The sequence below is a fragment of the Drosophila bipectinata genome, chromosome XR (genome assembly GCF_030179905.1).
Source record: "Drosophila bipectinata strain 14024-0381.07 chromosome XR, DbipHiC1v2, whole genome shotgun sequence".
Taxonomy (NCBI): Eukaryota; Metazoa; Arthropoda; class Insecta; order Diptera; family Drosophilidae; genus Drosophila; species Drosophila bipectinata.
The window spans coordinates 18,227,657-18,253,978 of record NC_091735.1 but is presented as its reverse complement, the minus strand read 5'-3'; the positions used below and the strand labels follow the sequence as shown (position 1 = coordinate 18,253,978).

General features: G+C 36.7%; 2 protein-coding genes and 2 long non-coding RNA genes across 5 annotated transcripts in view; 3 read left to right on the top strand and 1 right to left on the bottom strand.

Annotated features, from left to right (window-relative positions):
* Window positions 1-821, top strand: part of LOC108131880 (uncharacterized) — a 63,089-nt gene extending 62,268 nt beyond the window's left edge. For both annotated transcript variants that reach the window (XR_001773662.3, XR_011441886.1), the window contains 3 exons: window positions 45-216; window positions 288-623; window positions 689-821. This is a non-coding gene — a long non-coding RNA (uncharacterized lncRNA). The remainder of the gene's footprint in view (window positions 1-44; window positions 217-287; window positions 624-688) is intronic.
* A 4,024-nt stretch (window positions 822-4,845) lies between these two features.
* LOC138925687 (uncharacterized) lies at window positions 4,846-20,535 on the bottom strand. The gene is made up of 2 exons (XR_011441885.1): window positions 20,205-20,535; window positions 4,846-5,313 (listed from the first exon to the last, which is right to left on the bottom strand). It is a non-coding gene; the product is annotated as an uncharacterized lncRNA (long non-coding RNA).
* An 889-nt stretch (window positions 20,536-21,424) lies between these two features.
* On the top strand, window positions 21,425-22,836 carry LOC108131841 (uncharacterized). The gene has a single exon (XM_017250906.3). It carries the CDS (start codon window positions 21,463-21,465, stop codon window positions 22,750-22,752), a length of 1,290 nt encoding a protein of 429 aa, XP_017106395.2. The 5' UTR covers window positions 21,425-21,462; the 3' UTR covers window positions 22,753-22,836.
* Window positions 22,837-24,894: 2,058 nt separating this feature from the next.
* The window catches only part of LOC108131879 (uncharacterized), a 32,802-nt gene continuing 31,374 nt past the window's right edge, over window positions 24,895-26,322 (top strand). Inside the window, exon 1 of the transcript XR_011441884.1 lies at window positions 24,895-25,040. The gene's annotated coding sequence lies outside the window, so the exon portion shown is untranslated. The remainder of the gene's footprint in view (window positions 25,041-26,322) is intronic.

Sequence of the window (26,322 nt, the reverse complement as noted above, 5' to 3'; positions counted from 1 at the left end):
TTGATCAAACTAGATGGCCTTCATTAATATAAGTTTCTTTCCAGCTTCAACCCACCCAAATTGTTTGCTTAGAAGACCACACAAACTTTGAACGAAACGATACAAGAAATCCTAAGCTTGCCGCGAAAAAATCAAGGAACTTATACCGACGACGCAACGAAAGGCAAACCATAAAAAGTGGACCCTGTTGGCCACGGACATATTCAGAACTACTAAGTAAGTATGGTTGGAAAATATTATTTTAGGAGACATTAGTCTCTTTTGACCCTCCATAAATGTTTTCACAGTGAAATACACACAAGCATTGACGGTAGATTAGATTCACCGGTACCTTGACAGTACACAAGGTACATTAACGTAAATGAGATTCTACCTGGAGATGACCTGGAGATACGCAAAAATAAATAACTAATGTGGCCAGCATGCGGTTGTTCTCGACGGTTCGAAAGAAAAGTATGCGGACCGGCGAGGATCTTAGAACGCTACTATGTGATCATAGTACTCTTTGCTTAATGTAAAAGCTGCATTGAAAATATTTTATCGCTGCGTTTGTAAAACCGGAACATAAGGGCCTCTGTTAATATTAGTATTTCCATCCTGCAAGTTCTACCCCGTGATTTTCGGTAAGTAAAGATCTCTACTAAGTGAATAAAATATTGTGTTGATCTATCATGGTTCTATTCTCCAGGTGAACGTGTATCCTGAAAAAGGATATTTAACTTTGCGCCGTCGCCCATGCCTTCAAAAAAGTATCGGAACTTACGCCCTTATGCTAGAAGTATTTTAAAATATTATATTTAATACCTATCTTATATTTCAAGATAATATAAGGTTACTTATAGTATTAAAAGACTATCTCCTTAGTATTCAATAAAAATAAGGATGTTTTGTGTGTTTTACTCTAGGGGGAAATAAAAATTTTGTCATTTTCCCCAAACATAATATACTTTGAAGGACGGAAATGGCCATTTGTCGATCCATATCAACGAAACCTTGGCCCGATTTGGCATCTATGTATATCTCTGGATTATATCTTAACTTTTATTAACTTTTATTAACCATTTTTTCGAAAAAACGGTCAAAAATGAATTGTTTGATATCGAAAAACGTGGTATGCAGTTCGATGGATATTTGAACGCTGATTCCGAAAATGTGCAGTGTTGCCAGATCGGGGTAGAAACAGAGATTCTAGAGCCCATATCTCGGCCATTTAAGCTCCGATCTGGCAACGCTTGGCGTTTTCGAAATCAGCGCCCCAAAGTCTATCGAACTGCACACCAATTTTGCCGAAATCGGACAAAAAGTTTTTCGGCCAAAATCGAAAAAATCGTGATGTTTAGCCTTTCCATTTTTTCGAAAAAACGGTCAAAAATGAATTGTTTGATATCGAAAAACGTGGTATGCAGTTCGATGGATATTTGAACGCTGATTCCGAAAATGTGCAGGGTTGCCAGATCGGGGTAGAAACAGAGATTCTAGAGCCCATATCTCGGCCATTTAAGCTCCGATCTGGCAACGCTTGGCGTTTTCGAAATCAGCGCCCCAAAGTCTATCGAACTGCACACCAATTTTGCCGAAATCGGACAAAAAGTTTTTCGGCCAAAATCGAAAAAATCGTGATGTTTAGCCTTTCCATTTTTTCGAAAAAACGGTCAAAAATGAATTGTTTGATATCGAAAAACGTGGTATGCAGTTCGATGGATATTTGAACGCTGATTCCGAAAATGTGCAGGGTTGCCAGATCGGGGTAGAAACAGAGATTCTAGAGCCCATATCTCGGCCATTTAAGCTCCGATCTGGCAACGCTTGGCGTTTTCGAAATCAGCGCCCCAAAGTCTATCGAACTGCACACCAATTTTGCCGAAATCGGACAAAAAGTTTTTCGGCCAAAATCGAAAAAATCGTGATGTTTAGCCTTTCCATTTTTTCGCAAAAAACGGTCAAAAATTAATTGTTCGATATCGAAAAACGTGGTATGCAGTTCAATGAACATTCGAACGCTGATTCCGAAAATGTGCAGGGTTGCCAGATCGGGGTAGAAACAGAGATTCTAGAGCCCATATCTCGGCCATTTAAGCTCCGATCTGGCAACGCTTGGCGTTTTCGAAATCAGCGCCCCAAAGTCTATCGAACTGCACACCAATTTTGCCGAAATCGGACAAAAAGTTTTTCGGCCAAAATCGAAAAAATCGTGATGTTTAGCCTTTCCATTTTTTCGAAAAAACGGTCAAAAATTAATTGTTCGATATCGAAAAACGTGGTATGCAGTTCGATGGAAATTCGAACGCTGATTCCGAAAATGTGCAGGGCTGCCAGATCGGGGTAGAAACAGAGATTCTAGAGCCCATATCTTGGCCATTTAAGCTCCGATCTGGCAACGCTTGGCGTTTTCGAAATCAGCGCCCCAAAGTCTATCGAACTGCACACCAATTTTGCCGAAATCGGACAAAAAGTTTTTCGGCCAAAATCGAAAAAATCGTGATGTTTAGCCTTTCCATTTTTTCGAAAAAACGGTCAAAAATGAATTGTTTGATATCGAAAAACGTGGTATGCAGTTCGATGGATATTTGAACGCTGATTCCGAAAATGTGCAGGGTTGCCAGATCGGGGTAGAAACAGAGATTCTAGAGCCCATATCTCGGCCATTTAAGCTCCGATCTGGCAACGCTTGGCGTTTTCGAAATCAGCGCCCCAAAGTCTATCGAACTGCACACCAATTTTGCCGAAATCGGACAAAAAGTTTTTCGGCCAAAATCGAAAAAATCGTGATGTTTAGCCTTTCCATTTTTTCGAAAAAACGGTCAAAAATGAATTGTTTGATATCGAAAAACGTGGTATGCAGTTCGATGGATATTTGAACGCTGATTCCGAAAATGTGCAGGGTTGCCAGATCGGGGTAGAAACAGAGATTCTAGAGCCCATATCTCGGCCATTTAAGCTCCGATCTGGCAACGCTTGGCGTTTTCGAAATCAGCGCCCCAAAGTCTATCGAACTGCACACCAATTTTGCCGAAATCGGACAAAAAGTTTTTCGGCCAAAATCGAAAAAATCGTGATGTTTAGCCTTTCCATTTTTTCGAAAAAACGGTCAAAAATTAATTGTTCGATATCGAAAAACGTGGTATGCAGTTCGATGGAAATTCGAACGCTGATTCCGAAAATGTGCAGGGCTGCCAGATCGGGGTAGAAACAGAGATTCTAGAGCCCATATCTTGGCCATTTAAGCTCCGATCTGGCAACGCTTGGCGTTTTCGAAATCAGCGCCCCAAAGTCTATCGAACTGCACACCAATTTTGCCGAAATCGGACAAAAAGTTTTTCGGCCAAAATCGAAAAAATCGTGATGTTTAGCCTTTCCATTTTTTCGAAAAAACGGTCAAAAATGAATTGTTTGATATCGAAAAACGTGGTATGCAGTTCGATGGATATTTGAACGCTGATTCCGAAAATGTGCAGGGTTGCCAGATCGGGGTAGAAACAGAGATTCTAGAGCCCATATCTCGGCCATTTAAGCTCCGATCTGGCAACGCTTGGCGTTTTCGAAATCAGCGCCCCAAAGTCTATCGAACTGCACACCAATTTTGCCGAAATTGGACAAAAAGTTTTTCGGCCAAAATCGAAAAAATCGTGATGTTTAGCCTTTCCATTTTTTCGAAAAAACGGTCAAAAATGAATTGTTTGATATCGAAAAACGTGGTATGCAGTTCGATGGATATTTGAACGCTGATTCCGAAAATGTGCAGGGTTGCCAGATCGGGGTAGAAACAGAGATTCTAGAGCCCATATCTCGGCCATTTAAGCTCCGATCTGGCAACGCTTGGCGTTTTTGAAATCAGCGCCCCAAAGTCTATCGAACTGCACACCAATTTTGCCGAAATCGGACAAAAAGTTTTTCGGCCAAAATCGAAAAAATCGTGATGTTTAGCCTTTCCATTTTTTCGAAAAAACGGTCAAAAATGAATTGTTTGATATCGAAAAACGTGGTATGCAGTTCGATGGATATTTGAACGCTGATTCCGAAAATGTGCAGGGTTGCCAGATCGGGGTAGAAACAGAGATTCTAGAGCCCATATCTCGGCCATTTAAGCTCCGATCTGGCAACGCTTGGCGTTTTTGAAATCAGCGCCCCAAAGTCTATCGAACTGCACACCAATTTTGCCGAAATCGGACAAAAAGTTTTTCGGCCAAAATCGAAAAAATCGTGATGTTTAGCCTTTCCATTTTTTCGAAAAAACGGTCAAAAATGAATTGTTTGATATCGAAAAACGTGGTATGCAGTTCGATGGATATTTGAACGCTGATTCCGAAAATGTGCAGGGTTGCCAGATCGGGGTAGAAACAGAGATTCTAGAGCCCATATCTCGGCCATTTAAGCTCCGATCTGGCAACGCTTGGCGTTTTCGAAATCAGCGCCCCAAAGTCTATCGAACTGCACACCAATTTTGCCGAAATCGGACAAAAAGTTTTTCGGCCAAAATCGAAAAAATCGTGATGTTTAGCCTTTCCATTTTTTCGCAAAAAACGGTCAAAAATTAATTGTTCGATATCGAAAAACGTGGTATGCAGTTCAATGAACATTCGAACGCTGATTCCGAAAATTTGCAAGTTTGCCGGATCGGGCCAAAACTGGACTTTCTAGAGTTTATATCTCCTTCCATGTTTGATGTTTAGCCTTCCATTTTTTCGAAAAAACGCTCGAAAATGTGTTGTTCGATATCCTATTACCATTTTGAAAGGGGTTGTTCCACAACGATGCGGGCGGTCATATCCTTCTATCTTAAACTTAGTAAGTAAGCCAGTAAAAAATAAAACAAAATGAAGCAAATAAAAATGTTTATTGCGAGAATTGTTATCAAATGGCATTTATTTAAAGTATTTTTGGTAGCTGTTTAGATTTTAAAAGAAAATAAATTTGTTATTTTAAGCAAGGTGTGGAGGAATTTTGTGATATTCTCCCGATTTAACATACAAGTTTTGCCTGTTTTATTTTTCGTTCCACGTTCAACGAATGTTTTTGCAAGCGTTTTTTTTTGTTTCGGGCACCTGACTTGAAGCAGCTGCTGGTGATTTTTTTCACCCCTGGCAGGACTTTCAAACTTGATTTGCCCGTCACGTGTTGACGGCGCCTACGCGTATGCAGGAAAAAATTTTAATGCTGTCTCCGCTTTTCTCGTTTCAACGAATTTTCACCCGGCGTCGATTTTAATGCCAGCGGACAGTTTTCCAAGGTCAATATATATATAAAGGGCGCCAGTCGTCAGTTTGTTCAAGTAAAAACCAAACGAAAAATAAACAAGCGCGTCCAGAAAAGAGCCTGCAATAATAAATGAAAATAAATTAAAATTAAAAAGAAATAAATTAGAAAATAAAAATGTGGCGCAGACACAAAGATTGAGCTCGCAAAGTTTTCCCCGCCGGTTTTTCCGCCGGCCTTTTGTCACAAAAATCTCTCGTTGGGCACGTACAAATGGCGGTGCAAAGAATTTTTAGATCTTTTGTTTTAATCATAAATTGTAGGCCACCAAAAAGCGGGCAGGGGGGAGGAGGAGACGGTGGCAGAGATGGTGGGAGGAGTGGTGGGTGGACAGCTACAATAATGTTTTTTGCTTTGTTGCGTAGTTTGCAATAAATTTCAACGCAGACTCCCCCTGGCTCGCTTTTCTTTTCAAGCCCAAGTACTTTACATTCATTTTGCATTTTTGGCTTTACGCTTTTCTTATTTTTCTTGTTTTTTTTTTAAGGAGCTAGGAAAGAGAGCTGAAGAGAAGAAGAAGGAGTAGGAGAGGGTGTGGCAACTGCTGACAGATAGAGCGAGTGACCGATTCTGGGAGGACATTTCCACTTTCTACTTTCCACTTTGCCAAGCCAAGCCAAGACAAATGATAAGCGTTGACATTTTCCTTTTCCACTTTGAATGCCCAAGTTTTCCCGGGGCTTTCCACCAACCCACCACTACCAACTCCCCATTCCTTGTTTTCTATGTGATAAATTGCCAACAATCAAAATCCAAACGCCGAGGCCAAAACTTTTCCCACATCCACTCTCTGTTTTTTATGTATTTTCTAAAGGGAAATGTAAATTTAATACCTAATTACCTGAAAATGTGAGAAAGCGTAGCGAAAATTCTTGGAAATTTGATAAGCAATTTTTGTTGGAAGAAGATAGAGAGAAAAACAAGTCAAATATCCCAGGGGATATCAAGAGTTGGGCCATAAAATATACTAGGATATGCTAGGATATGCAAATATTAGCATCAAAATGGAAAGAGTAATTTAAGAAGCCATAGGAAAAATAATGAAATATTTAAATTAAAGAGAAACCAATAGAAATACAATAAATTGTTTTACAAATTTTATATGATGTACTGAGAATTGATTATTATTATACCATATGTACTGTATAGATTAGAAAGTAAAATTTTTCCCCTTTTATTATTTATCAGAAATATTAGTTGTTATATCCTTATATTAAATATTTATTTAATCACAATGAGTATCTATAGCTTTTGTAAAGTATTTAAATAAAAATTCCTATGTTTAAATTTTTGTATAACCACTTTTCGCTCTCTGTTTTAGATTGAAAACTTAACTATGTGCTGGCTAGGCAAGAAAATCCCTTTGGTAAGATGAAAGAACTTCGTTTGGACTCACAAATTTGCTAGATATTCATTTTCCTTTTAACTCGGATTTCCTTTCTGCCCTTTTGCTCCACTCTTTGTTGCCCTCTCGTTTTGACTTGGCCATTTTCTCGGCCATATTTTTCCCCATACCCACCCTAGACTTACTTCATTGACTTTCTTGCCCATCTATGAAATTTGTATCTTTTCATCTCTGTATCGTGTATCTTTATCTGCTTGTCATCATCAACTAACCACAAGCTCATATGACATATGAAAACTGTCTCCTATTTTGAGGGACAGGACTTCCTTGCTCCAGCCTCTCATTCCTCCCTTTAGCCAACGGCCATGTCAAACTATGACCCGTACAAAATTTTCGAATTTAATTCAATTAGATTTTTGTTTTTTTTTTTCTCTTTCTTTTTGTTGCTGTTGTGTTGGTTTTTTTTACGAGCAATTTAAGTAATGTTGTGCCATGGACTCTGTGCCGTCCGCCCACTTTTTCCGCCCCCTCTTTACCGTATGGGCTTGCAAATATTTTCAGAAAGTATCTGTTGGGCCCCCTATGCCATTTTGTGGCTGGCCAGAAAGGAAGTTAAGCAATGTTGGCCAAGAAAAAAAAAAAATTTATAACAAATAGCAAAGAACATATTTTGCATTGAAGGTCAAAAGTCACAAATGAATGTGTTTTCTTTAGTTATGAAGAGCACAGAGTTGTGTACTGATCAAAAAATCAACATATTACTATGTACTACTATTTATCTATTACTTAGTTTAAAGTCCTATTAGGAAGGATACAAAATTTTCTCCATGAAGGGAAATTTAACATGTGTTCGAGGATTTGACGATGGGAGAGGAAGAAGGGCGGAAAACAGGATTGTAGGCGGTGTCTGACGAGCTCATCTTGTGGTTTTTAAGTGCTCTAACGGCATTTGCCGCCCCTTTTTGCTCTTTTTTTCTTTGCACCCACCCGCCCAAGGTCCTGCCGGAGAGTTTTCTTGATTTTTTTTTTCGGTGATTTAGGAAAATTGATGGCTTGCTCTTGACATGACTTGCCAATGGACCAATGGGCGTGACAATGCAAAAAATAGAAGAAGGAAACCCAAAAAAACGAAAAAAAAGAGTCTGGGGTCCTTTAAAAAATTCATAGATTTGATTTGCGTGCAGCATATAAAGATGTTTGTACAATCCCCAAAAGGATTAGGAAAAGGAGAACCCTCACCAAGGAGCAACAAATTTGTTGCTTGTTTCTCGTCTGTGTTTGCCAAAAATATGCTAAGACATCAGGATTTATACGGTAGGAAAAAAGAAAAACATAAAACCTACATACACATATTCTTGGGGATCATAAATGTGACAATAAAAATTGTGACGAGCCTCGTAAAAAAAAAGAAAAGAAACAGAGCAGCGCTGATTTATGATTTGCTCAGCAAATGTGGATGCAAGTGAAGTTGATCTGAGAAAACTCGGAATAGCGAGAAAATCCTAAAGAAAATCTTGTGGAAAATTGTTGTGTTGAAGAAGCTGAATTATTTCTACAAGCCAATTTTGGGTTTGTGCCATATTTTTATTTATTTGAATTTTTCTAAAAAAAAAAATATTTCCTTTATTTCTAACTTTCTTATCTTTTCAGCCATATATTAACTTTAAACCCAAGATGCTTAAATTTTCTTTCTTGCATCCCAGAAATCAACTTGCAAACGCCGAGTCTCTGGAGTGTTAATTAAAGCCGCCACATTTGCAATGGAAATGAAGGTCGTGGCACTACGCCCCCATCCCCGTTACATTTCAGGCCACTTACGAAACGGAAATTAGCTCACTGAGAGCCTTTCGACCCGGTTTCCAGGTTGGCAAGTTCACAGGTTCACAGGGTGGCCTGCTATTCTGCTTTTCCAACAGAGAGAATCAACACTTTGATTGCCCCGACCAATTGCACAGCCAAAAAATAAGGGAAATCGACGGTGTGCGAAACGGAAATGATCCAGAGGACATCGGGACGGGATCATGGGGGCAATGGCAATGGGGTTAAAGGTTGCAAAACAAACGCAATGCAATAGTGTCACCTCACTGCTTCAAATCCTTTGACTAGACTTAATTAAATTCGTGGCATTTTTTGTTCACTCTCATTTCTTCTTCTATTTAATTAGTAGAGCCACGCACAAGGCACAAAAAAAATAAAAGAAAAATAAAAGAATACCACGTGGCGTATACGCAATGCGCCACAAAAAAAAAACGAAAAGAAAATGGCTACGAAATCGGTGTCATGTTAATGACCGATTAGCATAGCGTGTGCAACACCATGGGGCAAGTTTTTCTTACATTTTAGGAGTGGGGTTGAACTCTGACCTGTCAACTCCACTCGAAGGGAGCCATCAAACGCACTTCCTCCAGCTGAAAGCCAAGTTCCTTCGATAGTTTAATTGAAAAATCAAAGGGCCCACAAAGATAGATGGCTATAATCCGGAGGTAAGAAGAAAGCCACAAGAATAATTTCCGTTCTATTTAAGTTATTAAACGTGGAAGCCCGAGACAAGTTGCCAATTAAAATATGTCAAAGAACTTCCGGGTTTTGGTTAAAAGAAGGTCAAGACAATTAATTTTCTTGAAAAGGGGGATACTAACCTTTTTGAAATTAAGTTAATATTTTCGGGAAAGAAATGGCAACATTTCGACAGAAAACTTGTCGTGCAATTAAATGATTATTTTGCGATTTACGCACTTGAGTTAATTTTAGGAAAATCTAGATTTATTTATTAACATTTCCTTTTAACCTTTTGCCCCGAAACATACTGACTTTGGTTAATTTCTAGCGCCATTTTTCTTTCCGGTTTTCCCTGCGAAAACTGACCTTAGCCGCGGACTCCACACATAACAAATTAAAATGTGGCACGCAACAGGAATGTCTAACCCAAATGTGGGCGTGGCTAAGCATTATACGCCAGCTTTCTGGCTTCATAATATCGCAAAATGGAAATTTTTTCGTCGTTTTGTCGCGCTTTTCCAAAAGGAAAATATATGTATGTGTTGGTTATATCATGTGTGTTTGTGTGTGAGTAGTGTAGGTGTTAGGTGTTAGTTATACAGATGTTTAAGTATATATATATATATACAAAATATATATATACATATAATGGTTCAAGTAAATTGGATTTCGCTTTATGCAAATTTATGCGCACAGATTGAGTGACATTAATGGATGATGAAGTCGCCAGCCATGACTGTAACGCACAGAGAAAGTGGAATGAAAGAGAAAGTTACCAAAAAAGAGATAGATAGAGAGAGGGAGAGAGAGAGGAATGGGGAGAAAGCCTGAAGCAAATTAGAGAATTCCTTGTGGCAGAGCCTTGAGACCAAAATTGGACTCCCCAGAGTAGTACGCGGAAACAGAACGTGCTATTCCTGTGACCAAAAAACCAAAACCACTCGAAGTCATCTCACACACCGCCCAGTAACCACCATGAACCACCCACCAAATATCTTCTCTTTACTATATACCCTTTCCTCTTAAAGTTTTCACCCAAAAAGTTATACCTTTTCAATTCTGTTGAGTTTAAAATTGGATACTTTCAGTATTTTTTATTAAAAGAAGTATTTTATGATAAAAAATTAATAAAAAAATTACCCATATATTTTTTTTATCAAAAATAGTCCAAGAATCGTGTTCTATTTTACCTAATTTATTTCTCAAACTTTTCTACCAACATTTTTCTGCTTAGCTTTCGAGTTCCATAAAAAATAGCACAAAAAGTACCTCGAAAATATGTCTTTATTAATTTAAGTAATTGACATTCCCCAAAGAAAATTCCCAGGAAATTTAAAAAAAACACTCTGAACAAATTGCAATCAAAAGCCTTGGACATGAAGGACACAAACGTGAAAAGAGAAATTTTCGGCTTAATTAGGAATAAACAGAAAAAAAAATATAACACAAAGCTCAAAAACGAGGGCGTAGAGGGAGTGGCTACTTTAAGAGAGCTGGCTCATTAAGCTGTTGTTGTTGTTGTTGCTGCTGTTGCTTTATGACCATTTAAAACATTTATGGCCAAAAGCATTTGAATGACAGGTGCGATGGCAGCAGACACACAGACCTTGCTCATTATAAGCCACCTCCCTCCTCCCTACAAAAAAAAGGGAGGCAGCAACCGCATACCACCACCCACTTGCCACCCTATTGCCCCTCTGCTTCCCTGTCATTTTTAATTGTTTGTTTACAGGATCCCCCCTATAGAGCAAGATGGAAGGACATTCCCCCGCAACTTGATTGCCACTTTTGAAAATGTTTATTTTTTACAATTAAATTTCTTAACTCGAGACCACTTTTGTTACTTTTTTTTTTATTTTGCTTTTAATTTCTAAATTTTGTAGTTTTTTATTGCCCAGCGGGGTTTTTTTTTTAATTGTTTGTCTGTTTTTGTTTTTCGAGACAGAAATTTAATTAGTATGGACCGGGCCGGCTTTTTAGTTGGCCGTTTGCTGTTTTTCTGCCGTCACTTCTCATTAAGTTGTTTGTTTTGATATTATTTTTAAAAATAACACAAAACTTAATTGCCTTAATTAAAGTCTAAAAACAAAAACAGGGAGAGCAGAATGAAGCTATATAGTAGATAGTATAAAATAAAAATGTTTTTATGATTTTTTTTCTGGAATCTGGGGTTCAGGGATTTATTCTTCCGTTGTTTCGGCCATTCAGTTTGATTGCCTTTAACTTAATTGAGGGACCTGAACCAGGACCTTTCCTCTCCTCTTTTTTTTATGAAGCTAATCGAATTGGTTTATTTTAATTTATGTTTTTTTTTCGCATTCTTGTTTTTTCTTTTTGTTGGTGTTGCCTTTTAAGGACCGCGTCACGTTTCAATTCGGAATAACAAATTCAATTTGTGCTCATTACAAAAAAAAAACGGCGACACAGGTCAAGCCTCCTGCCACGCCCCCTTATTGCCGCCCGCTTTTTTTAGGGCTATAAAAAACACAATGCCAAAGTGCTTGAAACTGGACCGAAACAAAAAAATTTCATAAAAAAAGGAAACTTTTTGGGTGTAATTTAAGAAATAGAAGCAACAGTTAGCGAAAATTTTTTAGGGGTTTTTGGATAAATTATATATAATTTTTATATTATTTTGTTTAAAGAATTTTTTTATTTAAGAAATATTTTTATTGTAAATTTCTTTAATTTTCAAATCAGGTATTAAAAAGGGTTTTTTAAAATTCCTTATGAATAGACCTTAAATTTTTTGGCCCGCAGGACATTGAACCCTTGAAGGACCCATAAGGCTTTCTCTTATTGCTTTAGAATATTTCAAAGGGAAACAATAAGCAAAAAAAAAAAATAAGAAAAAAAGAAAAACAGTAGAAAATAGAGAAAGAAAGCAAGTCGAAGCGAAGGCACCTTCTGAATGCGCACTTTCTCCGGTGAAAGTGCCTCAGATGTATAGGAGCAAGTGGACCAGGATTGCCCAGGGTATGGATGGGTGGTGGATGGTCGTCGTGGGTGGTAAATAAAATTTAATATAATTACCTCCATTTGGGAGCCCTTCTTTCCCATCGAACCTCCGCCGCCCGTGTGGCCGCCGCTCTGTGCGGCATTCATTTTGTTATTGTATTTGTATCTGTATCTGTAGCTGTATCTGTTATTTTATATCTGTATCTACTACAGCCACTGGGTATTTATTTTTTGTATCTTAAACTGTATCTGTTATATCTTTGTAACTCTGTATATATGTATTTTCTTATTATTATTTTTTTTTTGGTTTATATTTTCTTCTAGTACATATAATTATTATCGTCGAGGGTCTGCGGTCAGCGGTCGAGCGATAAATCCTTCGGCCCCGCCTCCTTTTTCGACTTTTTCAATTGAAATTTATGTGCAATTTCAGTTCGTTTTCCACTGTGCATTAAAGATGTGTTTAAAAGATTTATTGCATTATTTTTGGGTATGGATATTTGATTCGATTTCGGGTTTTGGTTTGTTTTTGTTTTTGATTCAGTTTTAGTTTTGTGTTTGTTATGCCTTTTGCTTTAGCCGCTTTCTGGTATCTTTTTGGCCAACACTTTGGCACGCCCCGAAATTCAAGTCAAGCCAATGCTCTTTTTTTCCCCCACAAGAACTATTTCTTTGTTTACACAGCGAGAAATTTTATGGAGGTAAGTATATCATTATTTTACATAAAAATATTATTTTTTCTTAGTGTTTTGTTGCAATTTGGTAAAGTTTTCCCGGCAGCATCTTCATGCTAATGATACGCAACTAACTCAGTGGATCTGAGCAGGGCTGACGGAGTCTGGGGGGGGACGGAATTAAGGGGACAACGCCGAGGGGCGGACAGGGGATGTGGGGCGTGGCATGCTGCGAGAATAAGATGAGATACTTGAGCACGTCGTCCGCCTTTAATACAATGTCTATGGCTCGACGGACAAAGAAACGTTGAAAACAGAAACTTAAGCTGAAGTTGAAACTTAAATAAGCCAACAAAAAGCAACAACAACAACATCAGCCAGAAGAATACAACAAAAACAAGTTCATTTTCTTGAAAAAATGAAAAAACAATAACAACAAGGACATTTGTGTGCGGTTAATGTAACTATATACGGGCACTTGAAGTCCTTGCCATCAACATATCGCATGACTTGTCACCCGCTCGAAGGATAAGATGCTAAAGAAGATGATACAAGCCGAAGAAAGAGATAGCCCGATAGACAAAGACAGAGAGAGAGAAAGGGACAGAGAGCCAGGCGATGATAATGTCCTTTGAAGCGCCAACAAAGTTGGTCAAAATTATCCTTAAGATATCAATTGAAAAGCACAAAAAGAAAACAGAGAATTATTGAATTTTAACTAAATTCGAGAATAAAAAAATTAAATATGTATTTGAAAAATACAAATATTTAAACATTATAATTTATAGTTAAAAGAAAAAAAAATCAGCCCTATTACAAACAAGTTTCAATTTTTTCCCCCAAATGAATATACAAAAATTTCACCAACCTTTTTAGTTTAAATAATTACTATTAAATTTTCTTCAAGCCAGAACCCTAAAAAAAACAGACACATGCCACTCCTTCTTAGTCCTCCCTCCCCCACCACCAAATAACAAATCAGTAAAAAAAAATGTTTTACAAAAAAGATTTCCGAAACAAACTTCAAATAGAAACTTGCCAAATGGAGAAACCCTAGTGTCATTGTGTTTATTAAAGACAAAGTTTTGGATGAAACTAAGCGGGTTATGGTTGGTTAGAAGTCGTTTCTTGTTGAAACTTTCTTTGATACTTTTCTGCGAACAAGATGCGAAAAGATAATTCAATAATAGAAGTCTCGGGTCAAAGTGAAACTGCATACATTTGCTTTAATTTTTCCACCGAATGGCTCAAAACTTTTAGAGATCTTGCGATGTTTTTCATTGTTTGAGCGTAAGGTAAAGTGTATACTTTACAGAAATTTAAAAAAATATGACAAATAATTTTTTTCTTAAATTATATAATCAGAATACAAATAACCAAGCCGCTATTTTTTGTTCTATTATCTATCCCCAAATAAAAAAAAGTTAAATTTAAACTTAACCAGCATAGAAGCTCGGTCCGACCAGTGCAAAAGCCTGAAAAACTAATGCAAGGCAAAAGTAATAAAAATATAAAAATAAGAGTACGAAAGATTCGAACTATTGCAAAGACCCACATTGTAAGTCTACAGAAGCTGCAGAAGAACCCAGGGTTCCCAATAATTATTAAAATTAAAATTAATAAAAAGAAAAAAATAAGAAAATAAGAGGTACAAAGATTTCAACCGTCAAAACCACTGTGCATCGAAAGCAGAGAACCCAAGGTTCTCAATAATGTAAAATTTATAGTCCAGTTTTTCGATAAATTAAAATTAAATAAGAAAAGAAGGGAAAAAAACTCATAGAAGCTGGTTCTGACCAATCCAAGGCCCTTAATAATTATAAAATTAAAATTATAAAAAGAAAAAATAAGAGGTACAAAGATTTCAACTATCAAAACCACTGTGCATAGACTCTAGAGAACCCAAGGTTCTCAATATTTTATTATTTAAAGTTTTTAAATAAATTAAAAATAAATAAGAAAAGAAGAACAGACGATTCATTGAAGCTGGTTTTGAACAATTCAAAACTCTCAAAAATTATTCAAGAAAAAATAAATAAAAAAAAGAAAATAAGAGTAAGAATGATTCCTACTTTCGTAAAGGCTCCAGTTGCAGTTAAACCTAGAGTTCTCAATAATTTATGTACAATTTATAGTCTAGTTTTTCGATATTTTAAAATTAAATAAGAAAAAGAGAGCGAACAACTCATTGAAGCGCAGTCCGACCAGTGCAAAAGCCTAAATACCATCTTATTCATATTTTATCTTATAAATTAAATTAGTTTTTTTTATGGAAACTGGTCTCAAAATAAAAATAAAATCAAAAAGAAAAATAGAAGGTAAAAAACAAAGAGAAGGTAACTGTTTGGAAGTCAGAAACCAAATGATTCAATTTCAGGCAAGAATGCCCTTTTATACTGATTTTGATTCAGAAAAAAAATATCAAGGCCTACTAGTATCGATATTTTTATGATGCGAAAGTTGACATCGATTCTGGCTAAGGTTGCAGCGATCCAATTTTTACAATTTCTATCGAAGTATCGAGTGTGGATGTTTAAGTTGTGAAATTTTTTAAGTGACTTTCAAAGTTCTACATCTCAAAGCACACAATTTTTTCATTTTTTAACTTGTTTCCTTTTTCTATCCATTTTTGGGCTAATGCCGCAAGATGACAGGAAATTTTAATAAACTTCTAGCGTGCGTATGAGTGTGCGGTGTGTCATGCATAGAAATGTTTTTTCAAAAGGAAACTTTCGGATAAAAGGATGTGGGAAAAAAATCTAGGCTTGAAGAGAAAAACAGAAAATAAAATCAAGAGAGTGAGAAGAGATGGGTAAGGCCAAAGTGAAAGATGATGAAGGCAATTTATTCGAACCCTTAAGCCTTTGATGGGCTGGCTGAGGGTGGTGGTCGTGGTGATGGTAGTATTAGACTGATGAAAGGACCCAGGACAATGCTCCTCAGACCAGCCTAATTGCTGTTGTTTGTCTCTCTGTATGTGCGTGTGTTCTTTTTTTTGCTTCTCTTAATTTTTTTTTTTGCCTTGGCCTATTAATTTGCCTAAAAGTTGGCCCCCGAAGGGATGAAATTAGAGCTAGACAATCAGGGGTTAGACTGCTGCTTGTTGTATTTAAGATTCCAGAGCTGGAATCGCTTTGTTTTTATGCATTTGCTACGTGATTTAATTAGTTGACGCTGTTTTTGCCAAATTGCTGCATGGGGCGATGCCTGACTTTTGGTTAATTACCAAAGTATTATTAACATATTGCCCTCGATAAACGATAATGATAAACGATAAAGTCCAAATACAAAGAAAACCCCGTAAATGGTAAGTAAAAAGCCAAAAGGTTTCAAAGCCAATCCAAAAATAAATAAGGTAAGAAATCAACAACAGAAATCAGCATTTCTCTCAGGCACAAAAGGAAGCCAGAAAACATAGGGCTGGCAGGACATTCACCATTCAGGATACGGGATTTTACGGGCTCTTGGGGCAATCAGCATTCAAACAAAAGACAGCAAGAGCGAGAGACCACCAAAGTAAGAAATTCCTCGGCAATTTGTGTCAAGTTTCTTCTTTTTTTTGTCGTTCGTTTTTTTTTTATTTCAGCAATCTGTGCTGGCAACAGGCTGCTTTCGGTTCCAAATCCGTATCTCAATTCAAATCCAAAACCAAATCCCACTTCGACTTTTACTTGGATTTCGGCGTAATCAGACAGAGCGGTAAAAGCAAAGGCCACGCGGCGTATACTTGATTTTGTCTTGGGCACTTTTTTTTTCTTTTCGCCCCTTTCTCTTTTATTTTTTTGTTGCCTTTTCTGTTTGCTAGCTAACTTCTTTGGCCAACACGATGGATGGCTCGAAAGCGAAATTTGTAGCGACACACCTCAAGTCATTACAAATTTGTCTCAAGCAATTGGCAATTTTTTACGATTAGATTATATCAGTTTTTTAATTTCTAAGCATTTCAAAAATAGTTTGATTTGTTTTTTTTTTAATTTACAAAAAAAATTACATTTTTTTTTCCTATAAATTACATTTAAATATTCTTTAAAAAAGTAGCAAGCTTTTTAAAAAGTTGTTTACTTTGCGAACGCCCTTTGTTTTACTTTTCTTTCTCTAAATCATTTTTATGACTTTTTGAATGGATTTTTTATGACAATACTTTAGTACTTTGGTTTTAGCCAATTGTCAATTAAGAAATTTTCGCGTTTTTTTATATGTTGTTTATATCACTCACAGTTTTTATTTTTTTTTTATAGCTAAGCCACAACAAAAAACAAAAAAAAAATGGTAATCAGAGAAACCTATTTTTCAAAATATTCAAATTACTTTCTTACTGCAGCTAATTTTCTGTTTAAGGTTAATTTCTATATTTTTTATCTATCTATAATTTTTTTTTTTATAAATTTAAAATTTTTTAGTTAGAATTAGAATTTTTGAAACTTTTAACGACCGATCGCCAGACGCGTTTTTGGCTACGCGCGTTTTCCGAGCGTTTTGCTTTCGACTTGGCGCAGCGACTTGCGACTTCAACAGCGTGCGTTGTGGGCAGAACTGAATCGAGAAACCGAATTTGAGAAAAAGGCAGGAAAAGTGCCGAATTAACGCAGCAGCCGCATGCTGGCTGGAGCTTTTCCTTTCCCATCCCCCGCATTCCAAAGGCTTTTCCTCGAACTCTCTATGAATCTTACTGCATAAAAGCTGTCGCCGTTTGTGGCACGCAAGCTCGGCCGTCACGTGGCAGCAACGAGAACGTGGCCAGTAGCATGTGGCACGCATAACGCCGAATGTGCCGAGCAAAACAAAATCAGCAAAATCAGTGAGCAAAATAAAAAAAAAAATAAATGTAAAAGAAAAATAAACACCTTTTTTTATTATTTGAATTTCCTTCATTTTTGTGGAAAAGTTAAGACTTTAGTTTAGTTTTTTAAGCGAAAAGTATTCCTTCCCCAATTTTGTAGTTTATCAATTAATATTATTATTAGTTAATTTATTCTAACCTCTTAGATACTAATATTATGTGACTAAAACTACAAGATTCAAGTTAAAATTTAACTTGTTTTTCATAGCAAAAATAATGTCTAAAGCAAACTCTAAAAACGCAAATTACTTCAGCATTCAAGAACAACAATTGACTTATTAAATCCATCTGCCTTGGGCTTAAATCTTAGGCAATGATTAAAGTTAATTAAAGCTTGTGTTTCCCCCCAAGGGCTATTTATAAGGTCAATGATTAACCCCCAAAAAACCCGCCACGTAGGTGTCTAATAAATAAAATTTCATTCCTCGTAAGTCAGAGATGAATAATGTGTCGAGTCGCTGGCAAGTCACCTGTGCAAACAAATGCAAGAAAAAACATCAAGAAAGGGGGTTAAAGAAGGTTAAGGGTTAACCGAAAGCTGTTGATCAAGAAGCCATGTTGAGGTAGGGGGTCTTCTGTTTGTTTTGACTTCGCGTCCATTTAGCATATTTCATGGCCAGCAACCGCCCACAGCTTGGCCCACAGCCCGGCCCACAGTCCTGCCTTCACCTTACCGCCCCCACTCCCCCATGGGCACATGAAAAATCCTTTATGGCAAGTGAATGGAATAACCAAACAAGCTGAAAACAAAAAAAAGGAAAACCTGAATGAAAGTCATTGCCGAGAGGCGACTGCACAAAAAATATGCCCTTAAATTCTTAAACTTTTTTTTTGGGGTTTCAATAGTTAATGCTCGATAAGCAATTTCCCGCTCTATTTTTTGGGTAAAGTTTCAAGAAAGTTTGTCACGAAAAAAAAGTGAAAACTCAGCAACAGCAACAGGGGGGTCATAAATTTTGTTTTCGGTCACAACGGAACAGCTTTTCATTGCCATTTCTACCAATGGAGTGCCGAAAAGCCAAGTGCAACACTGCGTATGCTTAATGCCACTATATACCGCAGGAAAAAAGCAAACAAAAAATGCCAAAAGACAGGCTTTGAAAAGGAAGAAATTTCGATGGAAGGATAACTTCCATTTTCAGCGGTTTTATTTGTGTTTTTGTCAGTTTGAATATTTTCTTTCTAGCTTTTCAATAGGAACTCAAGTTTGGGGGAAAGCTGTCTTTTAAGGATTTTAAGCTCAAGAAAACTTTGGCAGAGAGACTTTCGGGACTAAAAAGCTTTAGAATGTCCACAACCATTTAGAGCTTTTAAAAACAAAGGATTATTATCACCCAAAAAGCTTTAAAGATATACCAGCTTTTAGAATTTTAAATTTAAATTTGAAAATAAACGGCATTTTGAAGGAGTCCTTGTCTTTCTAAGCTTTTAAAGGATTGAAGAATTATATTTTATAGATTTTTAAGACTAACCAAAAGAATCATATAAGAAAGAAACATATTTTGGTGTATAATAACATAATTACGAGCCATATGATTTAATCTTGTGACTCCGTAGTCCTTATAGAACTGTACGTCATACATACATATATACATCATTTTATAATATATTTTTTTAAAACAAGCATCTAGACTATACAAATTTTAGATTCTGTCACTTTATTTTTTACAAAAAAATATTTTAACTTTTCATTATCTAGTTTATGAATCTATACCTAGCTTATAAAAGTGGTCCAATCTTAAGAACCTTAAAGTTCAATTCCTTTTTTTTTTAAAGCTCTATTTTTTATACGATTTTTCCTACTAGCCATAAAAAAAAACCGTAACAAGTTTCAATAGTTGAGCTAATTGTTAAATTTTTCCCCTTTGCAAATAAGTGGGTTTTCCCCCCATTGAAATTAAAGTTTTTTATGTCACTGAACTTATGGCTACCCCACGGCCAAGTTGCTGCGCCACTTGCCCCACAACTTGGTAAACCAAAAACACAAAAAAAACCGTCTATAAAGCGCCACTCATCAAATGCAGTCTGAAGCAGTTTAATTGCAAATTGCAGCCAACCCGACTGGACAGGCAATTACAGGGTATGCCAGAAGCCAGAGGAAAAAGGGGAGGGCCTGGTTGGCTCCACACGGCATTAAATCAAATCTGGAAACAGAGCCCATAACTGGGGTCATGCAGAAAGGGTTCAAATTACTATGATGGAGAAAAATGCGACTATAAAATAAAGGGGAAAAAAATATAATAAATTGAAATAGAAAAAAAAAGGAAAAATATTTTTGAACATAAAAATAATAGAGAAATACATAATTAATAACGAAAAGCGCTTTGAAAATATATATAAATTTTGGTGCTCTGAAGCTCTTAACTTCACAAATCACATTCTAAAAAATCTCTAACAGATCGTTATATTTTTTTTTTCTTAAAAAATATATATTTTCTTTCAGTGCCTAGTTGTTTTTCCTCTCAAACCGGGAATTAAAGACAGTTGCTTGCATTCACCCCTTTTTTCTTCAGAAGCGACACTGGAAATGCATTTCCCGCCACGGGCGTGGCTCGTCAAATTTCCTCCCCTTTTATAGCTCATCCCCCCCATTCAATCTCCCCTTCGCCATCCCCATAACTTTTTCCATTTTTACCTGCAACTGCAACTGCAACTGCAACCGCCACCCACCATCATCATCTTCATCATCGGGCACTTGTCTGCCGTTCTTGTGGCGCAGTTTCTATTTCTATTTCTATTTTCATCCTTGCCGGCATCCTTTAACAGCTTCCGCCATGGTGACGCACAGATGGGGTACACAGAACACGAAACAAAATATTTTTCTATGATTTTATAAAGAGTTTTTCAGGTTTAGATATTTTTTTTTGAGAATATAGTATAGAAACTAAAGTAACTAAGGTAAAATTTTTTGTTTATAATTTTAAGGGACTTTTTTTAAGTTTGATTTAGAAAATACTTTTGTCATTTGTCTCAGTGCCTGTTTAATAGGTAGTGGGTGGTTTTAAGGCTTTATGGCAAAGTAAGCAAGGGGGCGTGGTTAGCAACTTCCTTGCCGCCATCCGCCTTCCGCTTGCGTAGGTGTTTTGCTCTCGGCCATCTTTTGGCCTTAGTTTGCCATTTTTCTTCATCTTTTGTGCGCGTTGATGAATTCGTTATCCCCCTTTCTCCCCCTCCTAATCGTTATTGTTAAGGAAAAAAACAAATCCACCTCGCCCATACCAACACAGACACCCACACCCATGGTCACACCTTTGGGGCAATCGTGCCCTGGTTGTAAACAACAGAAAAGAATGAAAACAAAAAACCGCAATAAGTGAACATTTCACTGTCGTCCTCCTTGACGTCAGTAGCAGTTGGAGTAGCAGCTACCGGAGCTACCGCAATATGCAGGAAAAACTCAGGAAAAACCAGAAAACCAAAGCCAGAAGGATCTGGAGATGACTCGTATAGCAGAAGCCGTATAAAAGGCCACAGAAGCCTCGTGGAAAGCTAGGGTGTTGTATGAATTTTAAGGGATTTAAAAAAAATCTAGATCTAGGGACTTGGTATAGCCATATAAAAAGTATATGGAATTTTTTCTAGTTATTTGTCTATTTTATTCATATTTTTTAAAGAGAAGAGTTAGTTTCATTCTTTTATGAGTATAACCCCATTTCCGTATAGAGTATTCCAAAATAAAATCAGAGGAAAAACCGAAGAATGTGCAAGTGAGTCAAAAAAGGATACAAGACAACAGCTATCAAGTGTCAGGACAATAAGGATATCAAGGTGCTAGACAACTAACAAACAAAATATAAAAGACAAATTAAATATTCCATTTTAGGAAATATATTTTTTATCATCTAGTTATCATTGACTTTTACGTTACTAAAATAAAAACATTTTTTAAGGAAATGGCTCTTTTGAAGAACAAAATAATCCTTTTGTTATGTTTATTTCTCCATTTCGAAAAGGCACATTTCCAATTCGATGACGAGGATGGACAGGATGATTTTCCACAACGCTATTCGCGTGAATCGAGTAAACGGAAAAAGTACGAAACCGGCTGGCGATCCGAGGATGATCAGGATCAGGAGCAGATGCAGGCTCAGGACCCCGAACAGGACCCGGATGAACAGCTTTGGCCGCGAGACCACCGAGAGTGTCCTACAAGTATTTGTTCGGCGGAAAATGCAAATGCCTTGCGATTCGAAAAGCCGTGGCCCAAAAAACTAGGATCTGCCAGCAAATTTAATAAGGCAAAAGACGATAAGGATGTGCATAATATGCCCTTAAAATGTGACGAAGATGACGACGACGATGGCGATGATGGGGACGATGATGACGAGGACGACGACGACGATGATGAGGCCGATGATGATGAGTATTTGAGTGACGGTGAGCAGGAAGCTTTTTTGGCAAGGATGAGGTGTCTAATGAAGTCCTTGGACACACACACCCGGGCCATACACCGAAACCTCAAGATCCTGCAATCCCGCATAAACAAGGCCAAAGAAAGAAGTAGCCAAGGTTCGACATGCCGGAAACCGGACTTCTACACTCATCCAAAAGATAAATGGTTTGAAAATCCTCAACAGGAAGAGAAAGAAAACCACCCCGAACAGTGTGTTCCCGAAGCCACCAAAAAGGTCAACAATCGCCAGGACACTCCTGTCTATACTCCTAATAGTCCACACAGCCCTCAAAGGTTGCTAAATCTTCAAGATTCTCAAAGATCTGAAAGTCCTCAAGGATCTCAAAGTCCCCAAAGATCTGATTATATTCAAGATTCTGAAAGCTCTCAAAATCTTGCAACTCCTCAACAATCTCAAAGACAGCAAGAGCCTCAAAGACCTCAAGGCCTTCAAGATTCTCAAGGTCCAGAAAGTTCTCAAGGTGCTCCAGGCCCTCAAAGTCCCCAAAGTCCGCCCTCTAATTCGGATAATAATCTAAAGGTTTCTCCACTATTGAAACTCCTCAATAATCCTGCAGCCCTGCAATCCAAACCGGAATCGCCAGGATATTGGGCTCCTAATCCGGTGCTCACCCGTCCTGAAGATATCTCAGTTCATTTTAATAAAAGGTCAAATCCACGCTACGAGGAGTACGAGGCACGTCTCAGACGTTTGATGGCGAATCGGGATGCTATCGAGAGAAACGTTATGAAAGTAATGGGCACATCACGAAAAATACCACGGAAATAGCTTTTCTTCAAGATTTTTGTCTTTTATGAAGATTTTACACAAAGTTGATTTGAAAGAATTAAAAATAAAGAAATTCTTTGAATAATAGTGGCATAGCTAATGGTTATGGTTTTCTTTTTTCATAAGTTATCTATTTGAAGTATTTAAATTATTATATGAATGGTATTCATAATGGTAGTCCGTTTTAAGAAACACTTGTAAAATAACTATGATCTGGACTTTCAAAAATGTACAATTTTCTGGTTTATCCATTTTTGTGAAATTTTGGAAAAAGTGGATCTTTTAATATGCATAGCTTAGCTAATACTTATTGGATTAATGAACGTTATATGTACCTTCGCGATCTTGCATCATCAAATTTTATCTATTTCTATACAAATATAAGAAACCTACATTTTACAAAATTTTTGCCAATTTTCAAAGGGACAATATAATCATAAAAATGGACAAAAAATAGATAAAATTTTTTATGGACTAAAATACCGAATGTAAATTGAGGGGACTGAAGCTCTAATTAACAAACTTATATTTTGGCTTAACAATTCTTCAAAAATGGCAGAGTTTTTTTGATAAAAAAGAAGAAGAAATTCAAAATGTTGAGTTTTTAGGCCAATTATGAAAGATTTGACACATACTTGGCAGTGTGCGATAACTGAACTGCATAGATGCACTATATATATTATTATAGACTCTATAGACTTTAAGTATAATATTTATTTACAGTTTAGTTTGTAGATCATCACAAACATTGTAGATTGTAGATCAAGAAACTGTTTTTCTATATTATAATTTTAAAAAAATGCTAAAAGTTGTATTATAACCTTTAATCCTCTTTCGGAACTACCTTCTTACCCGGATTGGGCATAAAATTTCATAAAACACATTAATTTAAATTTTAAAACCTAAAATCGCAACTACCCAGACGATTTCCATCAATATTTGACACATAATCCAAAAACTACTAAAAACCTTCCAAATATTTCATTTTCTATGGAAAGCCATACAAAAATCTAAAAACGTAGTAGTCTGTGGACCATTTTTCGCCATATACCTGGATCTAGCCCCCAACTCTATTCATTCAACTTACGAGCATCGAACAGAAAGCATCTAAAAAAAAAAAAATAAAAAAAATAAAAATTTCAAAAATTATCGAGAAACGTAAAAAACCTAAATAATCATGTTTCTGTTTTTTCATGTCGTTGGATTTCTATGCCTGACCCTTGGAATGGGAGTTTCTCGAATGGCTCTTCCGCCCGTTGCTGCAAAATCGCTAGCTAATAACGCTGCTGAGGTGGAACAAGAACAGATACTGTTGGATGCTGATAATCATGCAACACCTTCTGCTACGATGTCTGCCATGGACGAGATCGAGGACATTGAGCTAGACGAGAATACGCCGGCTAGCACTCCCGGTGACTTCGAAGAGGCTACTGAAGACACTTCTGACGAGACTTCTGAAGCAGAAATCGAGAAGCCGGTGAGGATGTGCAAGCGGATCAAGTTCCATAAGTTGGAGAAGGTTGTACACATTACCCCTGGATCACCATTGAAGTCACAGTTGCAGCCACCAAAGAACTGGGAAAAATCCTGGTCCGATTTTCTGTCACGATCCGAAGCTTTGAGGCACACCCGTAAGTTCGTAATCGGTCTCCAGAAGGACGAGCAGGATAATGATCAATGGGAATAATGAACACCAGCTCCATTAGATGTCTAACAACAAGAAAACTACAAGGGACACGTATCTCTCACAAAGACCTCCAAAAACATAACAAAAACAAAAACATTTCTGGGTTCCTCCTAACAAATTTGATGTTAATTTTACGTTAATTGTTAATTGTTTTTCTTGGCCTGACGCACATTTATAACGTTTCTTTACAAATAAGACTACAAAATAAAAAACACTAAACACAGAATGGTTTTTCCCTTTGAATTTAAACGCAACTTTCTAGGAAATATTTAGTAGAAGTAAAGTTTTGGTAAATTTTTCAAAAAAAATATATATTGTTTTGGAAAGAAATAATAAATATTCCATTAAATTGACATACAAAGCAAAGGACTTTGCGTTTTCTATATTTGTGAAATATTTCATATCAATTTCATATTTCATTCCATTTTTATTTAAAACCCAGTAGTCTTTGCTTTATAAATTGCATTTGACAGACAGATGAAACAAAATTTAATAGAAAGCCTTACAAGAAGTGAACACAAATTACTAAGAAAATAATAACAAGAAAGACTACGAGTTCTGCAAGTGTTCGTGCCAAAAAAAAAAGTTCATTCTTAAGCAGGTAAGTTAGTGACAATAAACTCATAAAAAGATAATTATAAATCATTAATTTCCATTAAAAAAAAAACCATTTCATATTTAATATTTCTCATATTTTTGTAAATCAATTTCAAAGACACATTCCGACACCACACCCTTCCACACATTGCGGCTAAGAAAATTGCAATTTGTTGCTCAACTTTCTGCCAAATCATCGAATTGAATCGAGTCAACTTTGACAGATTTTCCTGCTGAGTCAGCCGGAAGATTTTTCCCAACCCCTTTCCTCCCCGCTACCCACAACTCTCTTCAATTTTTCCGTAGATTTTCCGACATTTTTGGTGCCAACTTTTCGTGGCTGAGGTGCCAAAACCAGTCAATCATTCATTTCCACTGTCTGCTGCAACCAGTTGCAGTCGGTTGCCGAAAAAGTTCTCTGAATACCGAGTTGCGAACTCTGAGTTCTGAGTTCTGTCAAATTAGTGCAGCCTATTTCAGTTGTCAAAGCACAATCAGTCACGCCCCCTAAGCCACTAGGCCCCTCGAATCTCGTCTCTTTCCCTGAAAAAGTGTCAGGGCGGAATGTGAGCAACAGCAATTTTGCTTCAATCCAAGTGATTTTTTGTTGGAGTTGAAAAGTGTACTTTGTAGAGGGATTTTAAATGCTCTATTAAAAGATATTTTTCAATAATGGTATCTACTTTAATGTAAAAGAAATAAAAACCTTCATGCAGTAAACTAGAATATGAGAAGTACCGGGGATCACATAGTTTATTTAAAATTTATCATTTTTGTAAGCTAAAATTAAAGTTTTAATTAAAAAACCTCAAACACAATTTCAGTTCAAATTACATGTCCTTTAAAAACTTCCACTACTCTTTTATGAATAAGAGTATATACATTTTCCATTTTCAAACTTTTCAACCAACTCGTCTGATTCTCATGTGTGTGTGTGCGTAGGCTTTTGTGTGTGTGAGTGCCTATGTATGTGTGTGACATGTCTTTGTGTAGGTGAACTTGTGGGTTTTCTTATTTGCCAAACGCTTGTCGCTCGACTTGCCTCGAAATGGCTCAAAGCAATTTTCAAATTGTTTTCACAATCACAACAAAATCGATTTGCAAATATCCTTGCAACAACAAGTGCCACGCCCACACACAAAAATATGTCCAAATTTGTGTGTCCTTTGCGAGAATATGTGTTTTACGTCTGTTTTCTAGCAACAATTATGTCCAGAAAGCAGTTAAAATGTTTATGGCCTACTTCAAGGATTTCGCTTTCGAAAAAAAACAGAAGAAAAGGGAAA